Source organism: Pelodiscus sinensis, chromosome 4, assembly GCF_052426305.1.
Source record: "Pelodiscus sinensis isolate ZL-2025 chromosome 4, ASM5242630v1, whole genome shotgun sequence".
Lineage (NCBI taxonomy): Eukaryota > Metazoa > Chordata > Testudines > Trionychidae > Pelodiscus > Pelodiscus sinensis.
In genome coordinates, this window is record NC_143055.1 from 106,758,712 (window position 1) to 106,782,937 (window position 24,226).

General features: G+C 41.4%; 1 protein-coding gene across 4 annotated transcripts in view; it reads right to left on the reverse strand.

Moving 5' to 3' along the window:
* EGF (epidermal growth factor) overlaps positions 1-15,589 on the reverse strand; it is a 108,833-nt gene extending 93,244 nt beyond the window's left edge. For all 4 annotated transcript variants that reach the window (XM_014571590.4, XM_006119278.5, XM_014571589.4 and 1 more), the window contains exons 1-2: positions 14,727-15,589; positions 4,111-4,242 (exon numbers count right to left, since the gene is read on the reverse strand). In XM_014571590.4, the coding sequence (XP_014427076.3) occupies positions 4,111-4,242; positions 14,727-14,853 (259 nt within the window). In that variant the 5' untranslated portion in view covers positions 14,854-15,589. The remainder of the gene's footprint in view (positions 1-4,110; positions 4,243-14,726) is intronic.
* Positions 15,590-24,226: the final 8,637 nt, after the last annotated feature.

Genomic DNA, 24,226 nt, shown 5'->3' on the forward strand with positions numbered 1-24,226 from the left:
GATGAGGGCCCAGAAATCTGAAGAGTTCATGCAAATGATTCAATGCTCTCATCTAGATATCTGATAAATATGGAGCTATTTAATAACACAGAACCACAAAGATTCTACTGATAAACTCAAAAGGCTGCAGCATAAAATAAACGTTAGGAAACAGTAATTCCTATGTTCCTGCAGACTGCAGGTTCCTCCAGAGCTGTTGTTCAGGAATCTCAACGTTCCCCTTGAAAGTTTTTCCTGGTTGCCTTGGGCTGGGAGTGGGATCCGGGATGCTTCCTGTCAGCAGCTAGGGAATGTTCTAACTGGGCTCCTGACCTGCTGTTGGATGCGCCAATGATGGGGGTTTCTACACACATTTGCCTAGGGAAAGAGGGTTACAGCCCTGACTAGCCCTGAATGACTGTGTCTATATAGTTAGACACAGAAGCTATGTCTACTGTACAAGGTTTTTGTGCAAAAACAACTGTTTTGCGCAAAAACCTGTGAAGTGTCCAGACCTCAAATGAGCTGTTGCACAATTAAATGGGCAGTTAAATGGCAGAACAAGGGGCTTTTTCTGCTGTAGGTAAACCTCCTTTTCTGAGGCATCACTGCTTTTAGCACTACAGCTATTGCACAAGAAGGCAAGTGTGGATGTTCCAGAGGGATTTCTTGCACAAGAAAACCCTATGGGCAAAAGCACAGATGAATGGCCATCAGAGCTTTCTTGCACAAGAGCATCCATGCAGCGTGGACACTCTCTTGTGCAAAAGCACATGGCTTTTGTAATGTGCTTTGAGGTGTGGATGTGCTCTTGCGCAAGAAGTTTTTGTGGAAAAACTCTTGCACAAAAGTCTTCTTGCGCAAGAATCACGTAGTGTAGACGTAGCCAGAGAGACAACCAGAGTGTCTCTTCAGATCTGTACACTGGGGGATGAAGGTCCTGGGGAGCAATAGTGGAAACTGGCGAGGTCTGGGCATAGGTAGCTCATAGAAACCAGCAAATAACTGCAAATATAGACTTGGGCAACCACTAATTACCATTCATTCCCAGACATAATCCACAATAGGATGGAGTTATGATTGAGAGCACCATCACTACCTCAGTGCTGCAAGCATCCCAAACACTGGGAATCCAGACCTGAGGTTAAATGCAAGGAATGGAAATGCACAGTTAGGGCACCCAAACAGCCTTAACTCTGCCCTCTGGTGATACCATGAAATAATCATATAACTTTGATTTGTACATTAGAGTGTCTGTGGCCCCAGATTACATTAAAACAATGTATGTTCTTGCTAGATTTATTTTCCCCTTATGGTGCCCTTATAGGGCAGAGTTAAGGTTGTTTGGGTGCCTAATTGTGCATTTCCATATTTCAAAATGTTTGTGGATTTCTTTTTTTCAGAGATGAGGATGTTTAACAGAGAGGCTTTTTACCCTGATAGAAAAGTATTACTATGCATTCCCAACAGCACAGCCCTAGAAACACTAATTAGAATCAGAGAGGATGAGGGAGGTATAACAACCCCATTACCATACCCAGACAGAGCCAGTTTGATATGTGCAGCATGGTCAGCAGTACACATTTCTTTTCACTCAGATAGTACAAGCCATTAGTATGCTGGTGAGTCAAGGAGCTTCACCAGGCCAGTCACAATTCAGTCTTTGATTTTTTTTAAATTGTTTTGCATATCAGTGCGCTGCCTAATAATCAATTGGCCACCAAAACCACATTTGGAAGGGAAAGAAATAAAAACGTAAATGGCAGAGTCTATGTGCAGGTTATGAAATGGTGTCTGAAACTGGTCAGAGCACACAAAGAGGTGGAAGATGCACCTGAAATGTGTAACATGGATATCATCCTGAAATCTGTTACAACTATAACAACTGTCCAGTCACGTCTTGGGTTTTGTTTCTAATACTGCAAGGGAAATCTTAAAATCCCTTAAACTCACACTCTACCACCAGTTTTCACTGACTTGCTTTTAACATTCATATGTACTTATTCATACATCGGTTTTAATCTTAAAAGATTAATAGAATTTTATAATTTTAAACTAGACATAAGCTTTGGTTCTAAACTCCATTGTCATCATTCCTATACACTTGAACTAGATGATTTCAAGATGCATAACACTTGTAAGGTGAAGACAGACAAATAAAACTCTGTGCCTGAACAAGATAATGGGACTCCTTAATCCCTCCAGATTCTGAGTTTGATTCTGCTTTCAAATAGCAGGTTTAGGCCGCAGTTTTTTACCAGAACCCAAGATTTGGTTTACTGTTGAACAAGAGAAAGTTAACCAGCACACTGATTTGTATTATAGGCTGTTTTGTACATGGCATTTTCAAGGTATTACCCAATTAGAACAGCTGCTTCTAAGATGTTAGTGACTCTCTTTTTCTGTTGTTTGCACTGAGCAAATCCATGTGAGAGTATTTCAGCTATGTAGACTTCATTTACGTACATGGTAAATTAATGTTGAACTGAAGCAAGGTTGATTTGTCTCAGGAATCTCGCAGCTGTACTGCTTGCAATTTTGCCAATTACTCCACAGACCAAGAGTTTATAGATATTTTGTTCTTGTCCTCTCCAGTCGACGAATTTCTTACAACAGTAGTTTAACTGAGGACTCCAACTGAAGTGGAGTTGAACACATTGAGGAATTTTGTTCTGTTATTATTTAAATATGTATATTATGCTATCATCCAGAGATATCAATCAAGTTTGGAACTTCATTGTATAAGGTGCTGATCAAACAAACAGAAAGAGAAAGCCTCTGCCCCAAAGTGCTTACTGTAGCCTGTATAACAGGAAGGAATTTTGTTTGGTATTCTTCCTACCGAAAACTGTATATCCAGAGATGGAGATATGAGCTATAAGGCTTCTGACCCACCTTGACAACAATTCAAGTGAAAAGCTACTTCTCCTTTGACTGTCCACACATTATAACTTAAATAAAATATACAGGACTAGGGCTTGACACTTGTATTGTTTATATAAAGCAGCTCAGCAAATAACCCAAACAACAGCTCCAGGAGCCTTCCTGGACAGTGTTTTAACCTTTGAAATGATCCTTAAAAAACAATGATGTGGAGGACATAGTTTCCAATTTAATGAGGTATAATTTCCAATTTAATATGGGACTTTTCTCAGAAAAGCATCTCTGCACAAATGGCCTCATGAAGCTACATTATTTCCCTCTCCTAGGTCTCCAGCTCAAATGTACATAATTTAAAAGTAAATATTAGATAACGTCTTTTAAACTCCTTGTACTGCTTGTAGCCTTGTGAACTCAGCCTGGGATCCAAAAATCAAGTTTGTTTCTTTCTGGCTCACTCTTCATCAGTTGTGTGATGTAGTATGATGAAGCTGGATAGGAGCTAATAATTCTGTTGTTGAGTTGTGGGCCAGACTGAATCGAGTTCTGTCTTCCTTAGCTAAACGGGCACCAGGAAGCTACCAGGAGTAACATGTATTCAAACTTGATTTGGTTGTAAGTGCTAGGTATTACAGTATTGAACATGACAGAATGTATTATGATTGATCATGTTTTAAGGTAGTGCATAAGGACCAGCCAAGACTGGGACTCCATTGTGCTGGAGCTGTACAAACAAAGGAGTAGATAGTTCTGCCCCAAAGAGGTGACATTCCAAATAGCAAAGGCTGACAGAGTGTAAGGGAAAAAGATAAAACTCACAGAGTGAAAAATGTGATGGGCATGATTTTTTGGAGGAGGAAGAATATTGGGAGAGCTAGTTAGGAGAAGGATGGATGAACAGGTGGATGCTATGACACTGCAAACAGACAGAGTCTGTTAAGTAAGAAGGGCTCATTTTTACATGCTCCCTTTTCTTACCACAACCACACCCTATGTTTTGTGTGTGAGCTGTCATGCTAACACCAGAGCATAGCCCCTTCCAGTCAGCTCACTTTCCACTTGAATGTTAGGTTAGTTATGGCAGTTGTTTAATCAGCACCTGAAATTGACCCAGTCATTGTCCTGTAGCTGAGTTATGTCAGGTCAGTGCTAGGAGCAGCCTCACCTGGAATGTTTTTGCATTGTGAACAGGGGCTAACCACTAGATAAAATGATAAAGCTCCTTTCAGACATTTAAAAATATCATCTCACCATCAGCATAACAGGACCACCTGTCATTGTCCAGTGTGTAGCCAGGCAAGCAGGAGCAGAGATAGGACCCTGGAACATTGATGCAGGATTGGCCACAGGTACCTAGACCACCTTCAAGGCATTCATCAATATCTGAAATACAACTATTTACAAGTCAGGAAAATACAGCAACCAAAACAGAACAAAATACAAAAAGGAAGTATGCATGACGACTCAGCTAGTCAAAACTGTAAGTGTTAGCCACAGATTTTTAATCTCCCGTTATTAAAATAGTAGGATGACTATATGGTAATGTTAGCAACAAATCTGCAGCTATGCCAGTCAATTGTAGGGTAAGTATAAGTGAGGGTGGGAGGATGTGGGTGTTGCGCTGAGAAGGTTATGTTGATTTATGTATGGATTGTGTCATTCTGAGAGAGTTGTATGGATTTTTTTTTGGTGGCGCTGCAGAGAGAGCATGTGTGTATTTGGAGCTATTAGGTGTGCCAGCTGTGTTGTGCTGAAGTTGTTGAAATGTCAACTATCCATAGTGTAAGAGTGATGATTGCTATGTTCTCTCTGATACCACAATGGTCTCTAGAGGACATTCGGCATGGCATAGATACGTGCCTCTCTCTTACTGTATACTGCACAGGTGTACTTTGTAAAGTAAAAATGGCTGAGAACTTCAAAATCGGACAGTAACAGTCCACGAAACATGTTATATATTGAACAAAAAACTCTAAACCACACTTTCAACTATTTTCAATGAGATTTTAGGGTTCAGAGTGATTATTAGCTTCTTCGTGACTACCAAGAAGCTTCTTTGTGGCTTTTGCTCAGTGATTTATCTATAGGGGACAAGCCAGGGAAATCTCCCTTCCATCTAATGACTAACTATCCACTTTCCATTCTAAACTAATGTTTAGTATGTATTTTTCCCATGCTCTTCGTTGTTCCTGAGGTTTACATTATAATTTACTACATTAATTTTGACATCTTACCTCAGTCCACAGTTGTGTGATTTTTGTGTAAGTATCCCCCTCCCCAACCACTGTCCCTTCTGCTGTACTCTTTGTAAAACACCAATGCGTTCCCATTTCAAACTGGATCTAGTACATTTGGCATTCAGCAGCTTCTTGAATAAAAAAATCAGATCCTTTGAATAGTGCAAGTAACAAGCCCAAAGCAAACGCCAGTCCAGTGCAATGAGTGAATCCATTAGAAATGCCAACTTCTAACTGAGAAATTAGTCAAGAGCCTGCAGGACTCAACAAAATGCTTGATGCCTTTATGCTGTATTATCGGGGCTTGAGACAACATCTACGAGAGTGAAGGACTTTTGAAAAACAAGGTCATTCCCGAAAAGCAGGTTTTATTTCGGGTACATATGAGGAATGGAATTAAACACTTAGGGACCTTATAGGGTGCTGAACACCGAAATGTGAGAGGCCTCAATTCCAACTGAAAACAAATACAGCTGATGGCAACACTCAGAAAGTATTTAATGCTTTGGGCTCTTATGTATTTGTTAGGGGACATCAGTGGAAACTAACTGGCACATAGAAGGTGTTCTTAATTGATTACTTTTGCCCTGCATAAAATCCATTTTTCTGTCCATTGTGCAGGGAGAGGGAAAAAAGCATATCAAAGGTTGTGGAAGGGAATTTATCAAGTTATTAAGTGCATGAATCTAGACAAACAGAAAATTCCTGACCAAGATTTTGGTACAACCAAGCAAAAGAAAGCCTGGAGAACCAACCTCAAATTTTAATTTTATTCCAGTGCAAACTAAATAAGACTTTGGGAATTCACTGAATGCTGTGTGAATACTCATGTAGTTCAAATATGATCACGAAAGCTCATAGTCATACCTCTCACTGGAGAGAGATCAGTGATATGATTTAAGATGCTTTTGATAATAAGAGACAAACCTATTGCACTTCCTCTCCAGATAAACTGACCTTACTCCTTGCTCCATAATGAAGGTTCAAGTCTGTCATACCACTCTACTGTTCTTGCACAATTTCTCCAATTTATTAGGTGGAGCAAACCCAGCATTAAATGGCTATATTAGATGTTACATTTCCTTTTTCTATCTTTTTTTTTTAAATTACACAAGCATGACTGTAATAAATCACCTATCTCACTTTCACTTTTACTGGCTTCTTCATTCCCACACCTCAAAAAGGAACCAAGAGCAAACAACAGAGGCAGCAATTTTCAGTACTTCACATATGTATGCAAGAGAACCATCTGTACAAGGTAACTATGTTAGGAAGCATGCCAATCCTTTTCCTACCTTTTGAGCTGTGAAGAAAAAGCTGCTGTTCTGTGGGTAAAACATATCGGCTACGTCTACATTGGCAGGATGCTTTTCCAGAAAAGCACTTTTTCCGGAAAAGCGTCCGTGCCAATGTAGACGCGCTTCCCTGCAAAAAAGCCCCGATCGTCATTTTCGCGATTGGGGCTTTTTTGTGGAAAAGACTACTGGGCTGTCTACACTGGCCCTTTTCCAGAACAGTTTTTCCGGAAAAGGACTTTTGCCCGAACGGGAGCAGCATAGTTCTTCCGGAAAAACAATGATGATTTTACATTAGATCATCATTGCTTTTCCGGAAAAGCAAGTGGCCAATGTAAACAGCTGGCAAGTTATTCCGGAAAAGTGGCCGGTGTAGACACAGCCATCATGTTTACATTTTGAAATATGGCTTCCTTTGAGATGTGCTCTACTGTGTGTGCACCAATCATTTGTGTGCAATGTTTTCTCACACTATCACTTTTGTGCACAAGTAACAGACCCCCCTCTAGGGGTACGTCTAGACTACAGGCTTTTGTCAAAAGATACTGTTGACAAAGCTTTTGTCGACAAATAGCATCCAGTTCTGTCGACAAAAACAAGCTGCTTTGTCAACATTAGAGTGTAGATGCAAAGGACAGTATAGATGCAATAACGCCTTCTGTCAACTCTGTCAACAAAAGGAGTTATTCCTCGTAGAATGAGGTTTACCGCCATCGACAAAACTGCCGAGTTCTGTTGACGTTATGTTGATAGAACTTGGCGGTAGTGTAGACGCAGATATAGTTTTGTCGACAGAAGTCCACTTTTGTCCACAAAACCCTGTAGTCTAGACACACCCTAGGTGTGCAATTTAAGCACCAAGTTCATGCAACTGGATTTTGCATTTGTAAGTTCTATAATTTGTGCAAATAAGGAATAATGCACCACAAAGGATGATTGCAAGTGACTGTATGTAGACGTGAAGGCTGAATTGAAACTTTTGAACACAGAGCCCAGATCTAAATTCATTCCACTTTGCTCACTTCTTTGGTAGCCTTCCCTCAGTCTCTGCTGCATACATTCTCTATCATGCCATTCTGCTATTATGCTTTGAACCATCTCCCACTTCTACTGGGTCAAGCAACTTCCCTTTCTCTTTCAAACTCCTGGCATAAAGCTCCAATATCTGCACCTATTATTTTAAACTGTTATTCAACGTATTGTATTTCCCTGTGCCAGACTGTTTGATCCTTAAAGAAGGATGTATATGACAAAGAATAACAATTGGGCATAAAGCCCACCTCAAAAGTTCCCTAGTTGCACAGTATAGAGAAAAAGAAGAAATGCCTTCTACCCATGTGTAAGCCTTTTACTCAAATATGCAGTGAATCAAACACTGGCATGTTGCTACGTACAGATTGTTCAGAGTTGACAAGCAGATTGCCAACGTGTTTAGCTGACTAAACAGAGGAACTATGTAACATAAAACAAAAAAGAATCATAAAACCACATTGCCTCCTGCTTCCTCCTACCAATGCAAATTCTAGTGACAGAATCGGTGGTGTCTTTTTTTAAATAATTTGCATATATTTTATACATAAAATTATGCTGGATGACCTTTGCCCTAAGGATAATTCATCCATCACCATAAGTACTAAGGGTGTTTCAGGCTAAGAACCATGAACTAAATGGCCCCATCTTATTTCATTCTCAATGTGCTACACACTGGGAAATAACGGAGCAAATTTTGAGCCAGCTTCTGAACTCTGTTTGAAATGTGCCAGTTCTAGAAGGATTTTTTACACCATTTTCTTCAATTCCCCTGGATTCTGAGGCCTACTAACTCCCTAGCATAGTTTAAAGACTATTCTCATTTATACCCAGCTATGCTGTTCTAGCAACTGAAAATTGGAGGAGCATAGATTCACCATGGCCATGCAACTTATCCCTCAGAAAGGAGCCCTTCAATTGGAGCTGGGTGGAAAGGAGCACAGAATTGCTCCTTTGACTCTGAGCCGTCTTTATACAATGGAAGTACTACTCTTTTGTTCCTTAATTTTCCAACCGCAAAATGGATGTAATAACTTTCTTAGATCGTGGGGTTTGTTGTGAAGTTAAGTTCATTACTGTAACAAGCAAGCACCTCCCAGACAGAAAAGGGGACTGCATAAGTCTCTAGATAGACAGCTACTTCCTCAGAAAGCTTAGTAATTATTATATATCAAGCCCCTCTCGTTTTTTTCTAATGATTATATTTGAAACATCCTGTTATTTGACTGATTTTGATATTAATATATTTTGAGATAGATTCCTACCATGCTGTCTTTGTATATCAGTTATTTCAATATGCATCTTTTGCAAAGAAAGCCTTCCCTTCTTCCTAATCATGACAGTTGTTAGCATACCATATTGAACTCTGCAAAATGCTGCTCTAAATGTCCTCTAAAACTCACAGCGTTATGCCCGGTCAAGAAGATTCGTTGTCCCTCTATGGCGTACATGCATTGAAATGATCTATACAAAAGAGCAATCTCAACCGAAGTTTCCATTCAACATGTTGCTAAGCAGACTCTTAGGAAAGTTATACTGATTAGGAAGCTGCATCTAGGTTGCTTGGGACTAAATCCTGCAACCATTTTCCCATCAAAATACGTATTAATGACTGAGCATTTCAACTGAATAAAGGCTGCCAAATTTGGGCCTTTAATTTGAGTGCCATTTGGGGAGGATCAAAGTATAGAATTGAAGAAAGGTAGAGCTAGAAGGGATCTTGAGAGGTCACTGGTTCCCCTGGGTTGAGTCTGGACCAAGTAAACCTAGACTATCACTGACAGGTGTTTGTCCTACTTATCCTTAAAAACCTCCAGGGATGGTGATTCCACGTCCTCACTTGGAAACCTATTCCAGAGCTTACCTATCATTAGGGTTGAAAAGTTTTTCCTAAAATCTCATCTAAATTTCCAATGCTTCAGGTTAAGTGCATTACTTCTTGTTCTACTTTCAGCGGACATGGGGAATAATTATTGTCCTTTTTACATATTTGAAGACATCAGGTCCACCCATGGTTTTTTTCCTCAGGACTATACATGCCCAGTTTTGTTTGGCCAGGTTTCCTAAACCTTTGTAATTTCTGTTGCTCTGCTCAGGACTCTTTCCAATTTATCCACATCTTTCCTAAAGTGTGCACCCTGAATCAGACACAGTACTCCAACTAAAGCCTCATCAGAACCGAAAAAAGTGGAACAATTATCTCCCTTGTCTTACATATGACACTCCTGTTAATAATATTTGCTTTTTTAGCAACTGCATCACATTGTGGACTCATATTCATTTGATTTCCACCATAAATATCAGATCCTTTTAATAGTGCTAACACATAGCCAGTTATTCTCAGGCTACGTCTACACTGTTAGCTTTTTGTGCAAGAATGTGTATAGATCCCATCTGCAGAAACTAGAACATCAATGGCCTGCAGGAGTATTTAGCTATAGCAGAGAAATGAACCAAATGCTGGAAGGTGAGCAAGACTAATTAAAATTAGAAATTAGACACCTTTTTTTTTTTTTTTTGAGAGAGAGAGAGAGAGAGATTAATCATTGAAAAAAAACTATCATGGGAAGTGATGTATTCTCCTTCTGCTGACATCTTTATATCCAGACTGAAGACCTTTCTGGAAGATGTATTTTAATCAGACATGAGTTGTTAGGCTCAAAAGAAGGGATAAATGGATGAAGGGAAATAGCCTGTGTTACACAAGAGGCCAGACTAGATTATCCACTGGTGCCACCAGCCTTCAATGAATCTATGAAAAGTTCCTCCAGACAAGGGGACACTGGCTGGGTGAGGAAGCTTATGCTGCCTCTCTTCTATTTGTTTTATAGCTGGACCAGAAATTTCGGTATTTAGGGCTGTCAATCTGGTGCCTTTCATTGCCACCAAAGTTCACATGAAAAAGAAAATCCCCTCTCCCCACTCCCCCCACACAGGTAAGTGATCAAGCACCTTAACAAAAGCACGAGACAGTTAAAGAATAACTGTCAAAGATAAAATCACAGGCATGTTGATAACCCACTTCTGCTATCAGAAAACATTTATTATAGCTGCAAAAGATGAGGCTCCAACTGTACACAGGGGTACTACTGAATATATTGGGTCTCTAGGTATGTAACAGTGGACGATAGTCCAATACTGAATACAGTCACTCCTCTCTGTGCAAAGTATAAGTAGTAAACAACTCCAGCTATACGTAGTAAAAATGCTATTTCTTATATTGTGGGAGAAACTGATGATAAAGCTGCCCACCAGGTGCAACCTAAGTATTCTCCTTCACCTGCGCTATTTGTGCCAAACGGAAGTGCAGCTGCCATCTGGCTGGAGCTGCTTTACGTATCCCAGCAACAACTAATGAGAACTGTTCCCTGTGAAAGAAATCGGCTTAGTGAACACAAAGGCTGTTGGCAGTGCTCTGGCAGGCAGCTCTGAAGAGAAGAATGAGGTGCTGCTTTGCACTCAAAGACTTCTTTATGCAGAGAATGCCTTGAGAAGCAGTGAAAACGATGAATCATGTCATCGTGATGCTGGCAGTCCTCAATGCCCTTCTACACAACTATTCTTGTTTATTGAGGGTCCTGAGAAATGCTCTAAAGGTGGCGTGTTAACATGCTTGGCAGGGAGGCAGAGAAGCAATGTGTGTGAAGGCAGTGAGTCAGAGTCTGTCTTCATCTATTTACAAATGCAACCTCGCTCAAGTTTGGTTCCTGTAGGAGTTACACCAGAGATTGATTCAGCCCATTATGTCTGGTCACCACAATTTTATCAAAAAACACAAACAAATTCTTTTGAAGGACGAAGAAAATACCTGTGGTGACCTTTTAGACTAAAACTGTACCGTGTCCAGGCCAAAGGAGAGCAAGAAATGAAAAAGAAAATGCACTTACACTATACAAAGTAGCAGCAGAAATTGATGTGCTAATCTGAGGCCAGGTCTGCACTACCGGAAAAAGTCGACTTAAGATACACAACTCCAGCTATGAGAATAGTGTAGCTGTAATCGACATACCTTAAGTCAACTTTCTGTGGAGTCCCCACTGCGGGACGTTCAATGGGAGAAACTCTCTAGTCAACTTCCCTTACTCCTCGAACCCTAATGGAATGCCAGGGTCAACAGTGCAGCCATCAGTGGCCAATTTAGTGAGTCTGTACTGTTATAGGGTATATTATATCAGTCAGACTCACCTGTCCCTAACAAAACACCAACCAAATTTCCTTTAGACAAGAAATGTTATCACTGAAGTCAATGTGAGTTGACCCTACGTGAGATGTGATATTAAGGTTCCAATATTCCCTGGTTGCTTTTAGTTCATGCCTCATTTTCAAGGTTGCTCTAAATTTTGATCCTTACAGATGGCATTTATTCATATCAAGCCTCATGCAAAGTGCACTGAAATCAGCGGGAGTCCTTCAGTTGACGTCAATAAACTTTGTATCAGACCTCTGGGGAAGATATCTTTTTTGAATATTTTCAAGATTCCCATGCATTATGAAGGTGAACTGTTTAACTAGCGTGGCTGGAGGAAAGTTATTCACCATAAGCAAACAACTGCAGTAGTATATGTCGTAGCATATTTTCTTTCAAAAATATAAATGATGCAGGTAAATAATTGTCTACTGGGCTGGAAAATAAAGCTCCTCTAGAAATCTGACATTGGGTATGCATTCTGACTGGTATGAAGAAGCACAATGCCTGAATGACTGAAAATACTTTTCCTGTATAGGTGACGGTTTACAGGTACTCACTAAGGTCTATGAGAAAGAGAGATGACTGACCAAGTGGTCACCAAGTCTTACAATCTGATTAAGGGTTCTCTATGTACTAGTGTTCAAGGCCCAAAATCATCAACATTTTGTAAATGTTATAACTTTATAATAGCATAAAATATATAACAACTTCCTCCTTCCCTATAGTGGAGAAAATTTGGTCCAGTGACTAAATAAGCACTTGTTTTTGGTCTCCCTGACTGTGTTCTGTTTTTATTATTTATTAATTATTATTATTATTCCTTATTCCTTAATCTGTGGAGTTCTCTGCTCTGTGGCTCCTCCCTCATTTGAGGGCACAGGGCCATTCACTGATGTGGTGGGTTTTGTCCACCAACCCAGGATTCAAATAAATAGCCCTACTAAGCTATTTTAAAATATTTAATGCCAGATTTATGAAAATTTTATGCTAAGTAGCATCTTGGTCTTTGAATATCCCTTGAAAGCAGTGAAACAATTCAAGGAATAAATTTACTCCTCCATAGGAATAAGGCTTTCACACGCTAGCCCTGAATCAGTAGTAATAATATTTAACAAATCTAGAAAAACCTGTGTTATTTCGGAGAAAGAAAGCTGTTGCAAAAAAAGCACTAAATCAGAGAGTTGTGACCTTTTGGTAAAGGCCTTTATGGCTGACGTGATGCTGATACACTAACAGGGAAACAGACAATGTCAGGAGCACTGATTAATAATCGGTATATTTGTTATGATCCATGGATGACAAGGATGTTTGTCAAGCACTATGCAGCATTGTCATTGTTCACAGTTTGCCAGTATGATCATGAGACTCACTCTCCACATGTGTTCCCTCCCTTGCCTTCAGCATCTGCCTTCGGGTTCCTGGGATGCATTTGCACAGCCTTTGCTGTATATTTGCTACTTGGCTTCATGCAATTATTAAAGGGACTCAAACATTAATAAGTCTACAGTCATACAAGCAAAATCCTGGGGCAGAAGAGAATTAAGAGAGGGATTTAGAAGATCAAAAGCCATTCCATTGGAATCAATGCCAAGCGCTGTGCCAAATTCTGCCCTCAATAACAGCCATGCAACTTCAGAAGGCTCTGAGGGCACATTCCAGCCCATTTCATTTCAATTTCCATTTACTCCACACAGCACCAGGTTACTTGGCATCAAGCAATACCTGTGATTACATTATCTACTTAACCTAATAGCTTAGCAGGCTTAGCTACTGCACAAAATACATACTTCTTCCAGGTTATAGCTACAGATTGTATGACTATCTCTACAGTGTTTTGCTAAGCTACTGGCTAGCTGTTCTGGTGACGAGTAGGTGTTTAAAAAAAAGAAATTTCACCAAGTACAGTATGGAAAATAGAATAGAGTGTGTCTCATTCTCTGTAGAAAAAGAGACAAGCACTCTTCTGGAGATTAAGATGTGCAATATAAAGATGCAACAGAGTCAATTGCAAGGAAAAGAAGAAAGAATGCATCTTTATAGACTTCTAAACTTCAGTGGTTCTTCCAGTGATCAAAGTCTGCTCTAAATTATGTCCAGAATATCACCTTCGGTTCAATGGGGTTGTTCTCATGCGAGGACACAATAAGGTGTTTAGACATTATATTGTCCTGAATATGACCCAAAAGAGTAATAAAATGCACCTTAGTCACTGAAAAGGCTTCAGGTAAATTTATCATTTGTATGCCTTGTACTTGTATGTCCTTTTGCTTAGCAGTAAAACATTTAGCATGCATGCTTTTGTTTTCTGTTTACAAGTTGCTATTTCTTGGCAGAACATACCAAGAAGCACAAGTTATTAAATCACTGGAATCCTGTCAAGAACTGAGCCAGAGCTTCTGACACACTAGAAAACCAAGGGGAAAAGTTGGCTTCTAATATCAGGATTCCCTCCTTGAAAACTTCCAGCATTTTTTCTCCCTCACTGTATAGCCCAATACATCATTGCTCTGCCTTTCCACAATCTTAAAGTTCTGTCCGTAACTGCAGGCTGTCAGAAGAAAGGTTTCCAGTGCATAAATCTGTATTTTTAAACACAAATCCAAAACACCACGATTAAACTAATGTTATTATGGCATCTGTTTTACCTGTGCTTTTTACAATAACATAATTTTAAATAGGATCTTGATTCATATAGCATGAGATATACAGGTAGATATATGCTAGATGAATTAAAAAACCTCTGTGTGTGTGTGTACACAGAATGATACATATAAAGACAAAATTTATTTATATGAAAGCAATAAGACACACACAAAAACAGAACAGGAGTAACCAGGGGACAGTTCAAATCACTTTATTAGTCATATTAATCTTTCTCTTGGAGATTTACTTTCAGGTAGCTAAATTGTCATTAGTTAGCTTTGGTATAAAAATAAAAGAATAGCACTCCTGTTCGTTGTGGGAAACAAAAAATACGGGAAAGTTTATTTATCCCACCAATCCTAGTTACACAGGTGCATTATGTAAAAGTCAAAAGCACATGAAATTCAGGTAAGAGGGGGAAAATGTAGCTTACTTTAACATTTCAATGGTCTAAAGTAAAAGTCAATTACTTACCTATACAAGTCGAGTTTTCATTCCCCAATCGGTATCCCTTGGGACAGTTCCAATGCTGTAAAACTGAGAGGCTAACAAAACCAATTTTGAAAACCACTGGCAAAAAAACTGTAAGTACGAGAAACATAATCTTCTACTTTTTGAACAGTCAATAGAGAGCAACTTCCTTGTACTCAGTCATATCCAGGACAAGATGAACATGTGTATTCCCAGAGTGTTTCTACAACAGCCTGCTTTATGCAATGGGACATCTTTTCACAGCCCCATAGTTTTATCCCCCAGTCTTGCTTTTCTTGTCCCTACTAGAACCTTTGAGGGAATTCCAGCAAGATTTCTTCCACACACACACACACACACACAATGTTTTTTCTCTCTCACACACTCTCTCTTTCTTCTTTCTTTTTTTTTCTAAGCCACGTATGAAATGCCTGACACCCTTGCCACAAATTTAACTCAGCTTAAAAGCAAAGCTCACAAGGATCACATCAAATTTCCTTGCCACAAGTAAAGCTGTGAAATAAATCTTAAACACAGAAAAGCTGTGAAACTGTCCACCACGGACTGTAAATGGGTTGGGCGGTAAATATCTATAGGTATTATTCCCCCTAAAACATAGTTTCTCTTTATATACAAACTTGGAATGACTCCCCATTCCTCTTTAAAGCTCTGCTTGCCCCACCTCTTCTCTTTTTAGTGCCACTTGAGTGAAGCCTGTGTTTGCAAATAGTAATGTTGTCAGTTCTATACTACAGGGAAGCCAGCCAAAGTGCAGATATCCCACCGCTCATAATAAATACTCAGTATTTTAGAAAAGCGTCCTTGGTGCCTAGCTTAATACTGGCTGTACCTTAGCTTCTCAGAGGTTGTAGCCGGACTTACGCTCTCTGCTACGTACAGTCACGATTAAGAAAAATTAGTTATTCATTTTACTATCATGTATTTAATTATCACAGACTTTATCCTGAATACACATTTGTACATAAATAGAAAAACATATTATATTCCACTTTCCCTGAGCTTTATTTTTGTCTGGAAAGGTGAATTATATTAGGGTCAAATTCAGAACTGGCAACTTCTTACATCAGTCTGAATTTGGCTCATCATTCTCTCACAATCACAAGCAGATAGCTACTGTCAGGAACGGAGATAGCATGCAGCCTGATTCTGCCCTGTTTTGCACCTGCTACAGTCATTGATATCTGTGCACAGAGGCTGCAAAAGGCAACCATTCTAAAACCGTGGCCTTTTACATCCACTTTGCATGGGAATAAATGACTGCAAGATGCTAGGAAGTGATTCATCAGATTCACTTTCTTCCTGCTGCTCCAGAAATCCCCATCATATAAGCCTTTTGGGCCCAATTCAGCAAAGTACTTAGACACGTCCCTAAAAGATTTGTTGAATATGAATGGATTTAAATGTGCTAAAATTTTAAACAGCTGCTTTAGTGCTTTTCAAAACTGGGGCCTGTTACACAAACTGTTGTGAGATGTTTCATTTTTATATTAACCTTGTGGCTTTATTATGGAGTAAATATTCCAGTAATACAGCAGCTGGGAACATTGCACAGCTGTATGCTAGTCCAGCCCTGGGAATTTTTTTCTAGATTTGCTTGAATCGACAAGACTTGTGGACTTGTACTGATTGAAAAAAAGAACCATGAAACATTGATTATAAGATGTGTAATTGCCTGCCAAAAGCAACTGTGTGAAACTGCTTCTTGATGTCTATGTCCATGCATAGTAATGTTCTGCTTGCTTAATCCACTGCCCTCCTTGAAAGAACAGGGGAAAGCTGCCAATTAAATCTGTACCAACAAATGCAAGCCTTGTTTTCCTGTAATACAATCAGAACTGGATTCACTACTGTGTGCAGTATAAACCAAAAAGTAATGTGAATTATACAGGGCCAGAAATGACAGCCCTGATTCCTGCTGAATAGCATTCACCCATGCAAAAAGCCCTGTTGAATTCAGTGGTACGACTGGCGTGAACGAGAGGTATTCACTGAGGGATAGAATTTGCAGAATCTACCGTAAATTGTCATGTTGACCTATTAGTACATTTGCACTAACAAAAAGACTTTGGGTCATGGCTTTACCTCCATTCATCCCCCATATTTTCTGCTAAGTTCAAGTTGGGAGGGAGAGGGAGAGATACTGCTTAAGCAGCACCAAAGGAATGCATCACTTATCTGTGAGTAATCACCAGGCAGTGTTTGCCAAACTGGGAGGCAGGCCTCCCCTGAAGGGCTCTGACCTCCCCCAGGTCAGGCACACACAAAAGGAGAAAAAAAATGAATAATCTCTCCCTTTTACTTAGGACTAGGGCCGATTTTATTCCTGGGACATTGCATTGTCTCAATCTTCTGCTTTCCCACACATGGCTCTACTCAGCCTCTCCTCCATCTTTTACTTTGATTCTTCATTCTGTCCTCCCCAAACGCTTGCTCAGAAGGGAGGCCCACAGATTTTTATTTTCCCTTCCATCTCAGATCCCAAATAGTGGGTGGGAGAAGGGAGAAAGTTTTCACACCACAATAACCTTTACCTTACACAGAGCCCCTTTCAGTGTAGTCAGCCAACAGCAGACCCCCAGTTGCCCATTACTTTCAGGACTTTCTTATAAACTTAGAAGCTGGAGAGAAGCTGGAGAGAAGCTCTCTCAGTGGTGGCACTTTTCATCCCTAAAAGCTAGATCTGCATCCAACCTGACAAAACCAGAAGTGAATACCTAATATTAGTTAATGAAAACTAGATAAAAGAAATCGTGCCTAATTCAAAGTGGGAATTTCCGAGAGAGAGAACATAATAATAACGGCCATACTGGGTCAGACCAAAGGTCATCTAGCCCAGTAGCCCGTCTTCCAACAGTGGCCAATGCCAGGTGCCCCAGAAGTAATCAACAAAACAGATAATCAAGTGATCTGTCCCCTGCACCTCACAAACAGAGGCTAAGGGAACCATTCCTGCCCACCCTGGATAATAGTCATTGATGGACCTATCCTATATGAATTTATCTAGCTCTTTTTTGAAATCTGTTAAAGTCCTGGTCTTCATGACATCCTCTGGCAAGGAGTTTCACAGATTGACTTCACAGATTCAAATGAACTTTCCAAATGCACCATTCTTCTCCAGTAGAGAAGGCTGTTTGCTATAGCATCCTATTTCTAAAATGTCTATCATAACATACAGAGTGCATTGCATTAGGTCTCAGAAGACCTGGGATCTATTCCCATCTCTGCCACTGGCCAGCTGGGTAACTTTAGGCAAGTCACTCTGGCCTTTATTTTTAAAGCTATTTCAACATCACTGCTGTGCCTAACTGATTTAGGAGCCTAAATCTCATTTTTAAAGAGATTGAGCCATATAGGAGCCTAAATCCCATCAGCTAGCAATGGGATTTTGGCTCCTTTAGAGCTAAATACCTTTTGAAAATGAGATTTAGGCTCCTAAACTGGTTAGGCGTTGCAGAGCTGAGTGCACTCTTAGCTTCATCATGCTTCATTTCCCCTATCTGTAAAATAAAGGTAAGGATACAAACCTTCTTTGCAATATACAATAATATTACAAAGCAATAATATTATTTTTCAGTGCTTAGGAAATAAATGCTGCAACAAGGGAGCAGAGATTTTGTATTCAGGACCATTATTTCCATATGAGCAAGGATGCTAAACATGTAGTGACCGATAATAGTGTTACTGTCACTGGGGAAGGGAGGAGCAATCCTAGGCAGAAATGCCCAAAAGTCAGCTTCTGATCCCTCATCAGTGTATGTGAGTTGCAGAAGCTCCTGGTATCGAATGCCTATTGACGCTGAATTCCCTCAATTAGAGTTGTGCCCGGGAAACACAGTAGTGAAGGAATTCAAGTGCATGCGCCTAAAGTTTTCTGCAAACCTTCAGGAAAAATGGGTGATGTATTTGTTAGCATGCCATTCCCACCCATAGAGAGCTGAGGGGTATCTCTGGAATTAGCACACCTGTGGAAAACACTTCCAATGACCATGACACTGCTAAAGACACTACTGAGTAATGTTCATTTCCTTCTCACACTTATTGGTGATAGGATCACCAAGCTGAAAGTGCCAGGCAGCTTTGGCATGGGACAGATGCAAGGAATATAAATCTGCCTGCTATAACATGTACTACAGGCAAAGCAGAAGGGCAGAGAATGAAGTCTAGTCTACACCACACCACCTCTTGCTGAGTCAATCTAACCTATGCAATCTCAGTTACACGAACGGCATAGCTGAACTCAACCTACTTATGCAGTGTCTTCCATGTGGTAATGTTGGCGGGGGCTGCTCTCCTGTCAACTCTGGCTACTCTTCTCATTCTGGTAGAGTATAGGGATGTAAAAAAGGTTTAAAAACAGTAACTGTGTGCAGTTGGTTGGAGTGGCCACCCACTGGCCCCGAGGGGGATGACTCACATGGGAGGAAGACAGGGGGCGGGACCAGGGATATAAAAGACCCTGCCAGTGAGGGAGCCAGAAGCCTTCTCTCCCCAGCCCACAAGGGAGACAGAAGCCTTCTTGTTCCAGACAGCCAGAAGCCTGCTCAGCCCAACCCAGCGAGGAACCGGACCTGGGGGAAGCCGACAGCTGGCCAGGGCCACTGGGCCAACTGCTGGAGGACTACCAAGCGGGACCACTTCTGTGGCTGGAAGATCCCAACCCGTGCGGACTGGAGGACCTGCCACAGAACCAGGTACAGGGTCCGGAGGGGAGAACTGGAGCAGGCCCAGGTATAGCCGACCTTGGTCTGGCTGAGGGTCAGCAGGCTGCAGTGTGGACCCCAACATAACAGGTCAGTAAGTTTTGGAACCAGACCCCTGCTGACCTAGCAGCTGATTACCGGCTGCTACTAGGGCCCTGGGCTGGGACTTGGTGGTATAGGGAGGGCCCGCATCCCCCCCTGCCACCCTTTGATTGGGTGGCGGTCTTGCCTCCTGTAGTGGGCAGCCACAGGCAAGGTGCCTGAACCCCTCCTGTACAAGGAGACAGACTACTTACTAGGGCTTACTGGTTGTGAACCGGTTGGCTTGCTTTGCCTGAAGCCCTTGCCCTGCCCTAGGGCTGGGCCTCTGTTTAATTATTGACTGTTTAACTGTGCTAGCCTCCCCTGGGTTTAGGGCTGGCTCCCTAACTGTTTAATGACTGCAGCCCCTTCCCTGCGTTCAGGGCTGGGCTCTTACTGGTTTAACTGTGTTAGTCTCCCCTGCATTTGAGATGTCTTCCTAACTGCTTCCTTACTGCAGCCCTGTCCTGCACTAGGGCCAGAGACTGCTTGGCTATGGCAGCCTCGCCCTGCACCCAGCAGGGCCGGACCGAGCCATTTGAGCACCCCGGGCTCCGGGAGCGCAGCACCGCTCCCAGGAGTGTGACACACGCCGGTCCCACCCCCAGGCACACGGCGCCCCAGGCGTCCGGTGCATGCGCGGTGCTGCCCCCACCTGGCCCAGCAGCCCTGCGTGGCGCTCCCTACAATGGGGACTCCGGGTGGTAGCCCAGTCAGCCCGTACCTTGGGCCGGCTCTGGCACCAGGCCTGGGCTGTAGACTGCTTGATTGCTGCAGACCTGCCCTGCACTAGGGCCGGGCCACAAACTTCTAGAGCAGTAGCTCTGCTCTGAATCGGGGCTCAGACTGGAATTGTGTGTAGTGGGTTGGAGTGGGCCCCCACTGTCCCCAATGGGCTACGCTGTGTAACCATTAAAAACCCCAGCTGTTACACAGTTAGCTGTTTTGGGGGGGGGGGGGATCTGCACAGCTGGGTAGCACTAGGGAAAGAAGGATGGTGAGGCGTGCCCCCGTGGCTCCCAAGGAACCAGTTGCCACTCCACATTGCAGACTCTCCAGTATAAGGCCTATACTGTAGCGCCTGCAGTGCGGGGTGGCAGCAGAAGTTGGTGCATTCCAGGAAGCAGGAGCAGAGCTACAGTATAAGAGCCAGCAGCATGGTGTGGCAGCCAGCTCTTGGTCGCCCTGCTTATGGGGAGATGACTGCTCTGTGGAAGTTTAACTGTAATGGAAGCTGATAAGCATCAAACGGTTAAACAGGTAAACTCTTACATCCCTAGTGGAGCACCGGAGTCGAAGGGAGAGCACTCCGAGGTTGATTTATCGCATCTAAGCAGACACAATAAATCGACCACTGGTGGATCGATCACTTGCAGCATCGATCCACCATCTAGTGTGAACAAGTCCCAAGAGACATATTTTAATGTTCTCTGGGCATACAACTGAAAGCTAGGGCTTTCTGAATTCTAAGCCTGGCTATGACACCGACCCTTTCAGTAGCCTTAGGCAAAACTCTGTATCTAAGTTTGCTCATCTGTAAATGGGGTATAATACTTACTGTCATAATACTGAGATGTCATGAGGATTAATTAGTTGATAAAGGACTTTAATCATAAAAAGTGTTATGAATACTGACCATTATAATATTTCTCTCATTATTTTGCAATAATTCACATGCTATCACCTAACTTGATTTGATTTCACAGCATGAATTCCATTTTTTCTGTTATGAATACAACTTTTCCTATTGATTTACACTAGCTGAGAAGGCAAAAAAAAAACCATGAAAATATTCTTACAATAAAAGCAATCATCGGATTAACTGCGACTAGTATCGTGAACTTTAGGCTTTAATTTTGACTTGTAGGCTCTCTTATGGTGCCTGATTACAATCACCATGCATAGTTGCTTCTCCGGAACGAAGCTATTCAAAAGCATTCACAAGGAATTCAAAGTAGTATCCTTTTCTGAAAGTTATAATTTTTTAAAATGTGGTGATATAGCTAGACAGTTTAATAGAATACCACATTAATATTCTAGGTGAACATTTAGTGATCTGCCTATTTATGATACTGGGAAAGCCCATTGTGTAACTTTATCGAACGATGCTTTAAACCTCTTTGTTGGATGACTACGCTATGTCTGCTAAGCATCAGCTTTCAGAATATTCAAATACTTCAAATTAAAACAGACCATCATTATCCTGAGTTACTCTAGATATGTTAAAGTTCAGTGCCATTTACCATGTGAGGATATTTAGGATGAGAGCTAAAATCTGAATATAAGAGTGCTTGTATGGTTAACAGCACTTTTCCTAGCAATCGTCCTAATACTCTCCTTGGTCAAAAATGTATCCTCCCCTCCTCCCCAGTAGTAAAGTAATTCCTAAACTGTGTATCTGAACACAGATGTGCTGAGAGAAACTTCAGGATGAAATCTGGCACTGATTTTCAGAGCAGCTAAGCACTCAACACTTTCATTGACGTTAACAGGAGCTGCAGTGATTAGAATTTTGGACTATCAGCACGTTTGTTTTCTGTAGGCAAATTATCAGCTGCATTGCTACTCTGAGTGTACACCTTTTTGCCCAATGAGTTCTGGCTGGGGAGATGGGTAATTCAAGGGTACGTCTAGACTACATGCCTCTGTCGCCAGAGGCATGAAGATTGGGCTACGAGACATAGGAAAATGAAGCAGCGATTTAAATAATCGCCGCTTCATTTAAATTTACATGGCTGCCGCGCTGAGCCGACAAACAGCTGATGAGCTGTTTGTCGGCTCAGCGGGATAGTCTGGACACGTGGGTGTCGACATCAAAGGTATTTGTCGACCACCCAGGTAAAGCTCATCCCAGGAGGCATACCTGGGTGGTCGACATACCTTTGATGTTGACACCCGTGTGTCCAGACTATCAGCTGTTTGTCGGCTCAGTGCCACAGCCATGTAAATTTAAATGAAGCAGCGATTATTTAAATCACCGCTTCATTTTCCTATGTCTGGTAGCCTAATCTACATGCCTCTGGCGACAGAGGCATGTAGTCTAGATGTACCCTAACATAGCTACATAATTATTTAAAGCCAATTTTGGTCTGTGGATTACAAACCTCTTCATCTGACTCTTTGCTCTCTATTCATCTGCAGGAACGTTCCTCTATAGTAAATAAATATCTGAGTCTATTTTAAGGTTTTCTTTACCAACACTTCCTAAGAAATTTGGAATGGTACCACTTCAAATATAGTTTCTTGAATTAGCTCCCTTTCTTCTGACAAGTTTATGTGTCCCCATATCTCCCTCTAGAATCATAGAATCATAGAATAATAGGACTGGAAGGGACCTCAAGAGGTCATCGAGTCCAGCCCCCCGCCCTCAAGGCAGGACCAAGCTCCGTCTACACCATCCCTGGCAGATGTCTATCTAACCTGTTCTTAAATATCTCCAGAGAGGGAGATTCCACCACCTCCCTTGGCAATTTATTCCAATATTTGACCACCCTGACAGTTAGGAATTTTTTCCTAATGTCCAATCTAAACCTCCCCTGCTGCACTTTAAGCCCATTACTCCTTGTCCTGTCCTCAGAAACCAAGAGGAACAAATTTTCTCCTTCCTCCTTGTGACACCCTTTTAGATATTTGAAAACCGCTATCATGTCCCCCCTTAATCTTCTTTTTTCCAAATTAAACAAGCCCAGTTCATGAAGCCTGGCTTCATAGGTCATGTTCTCTAAACCTTTAATCATTCTTGTCGCTCTTCTCTGTACCCTTTCCAATTTCTCCACATCTTTCTTGAAATGTGGCGCCCAGAACTGGACACAGTACTCCAGCTGAGGCTCTAGATTGATTCTTGACAAAATTACACCAGCTTGACACAAATAAATGCGTGTGTTTGTGTGTAACTGGTGTGAAAGGAGAATCAAAACACACGAGGACACATATACATGTATGTTTATACACACACTTACAAAAGGATCCAAATTTATGTTTAGTTAAATCTGAAAGGGTGCACCCTGCACCCTTAGCTTGAAATAAGCTACACAATTTGCGGTATGCAAATTGTGTAGCTTTTTTCGAGCATATTTCGAAATAGCTTATTATGTAATTTGGCACTGTAGAACGAGGGTTACCGGGATGTCGGAATAAGCTGCCAGTTATTTTGAAATCTATTTTGAAATAATGGGCTGCATCAATAGATGCGGAATAGCTATTTTGGAATACTTCTGATATCCTGAAATAGCTTTGCAGTGTAGACATACCCAAACTGTCCATAATACTATAGAATCATAGAACACTGGAACTGGAAGGGAGAGGTCATCAAGTCCAGTTCCCTGCCCGCACGGCAGAACCAAGCACTGTCTAGATCATCACTGAAAGATGACAGCTTACAAGTGAACAGATGTGGTTTTTCAGAATAAAAAGTGAACAGGCTGGTTTTTCAGAATAAAAAGTGAACAGGCTGGTTTTTCAGAATAAAAAATAAACAGCGCCTTTCCCCTTGCCATGGCTGTGACTGGCTGAAATGTTCTCAGCACCCAGCATTGAACCCCTTGTGGGGAAATGACAAGACATTCTTAGCACTTTCTTCCTCCTACAGGTAAGCAGAGTCTTTGTTGATGATTTTCTGAGCAGGATGAAAATTACATTAATTTTACTTAGCATTTCCCCTATTTGGGTATGTAGCTGGGGGGAGAAGGGACTGGTTTGTAG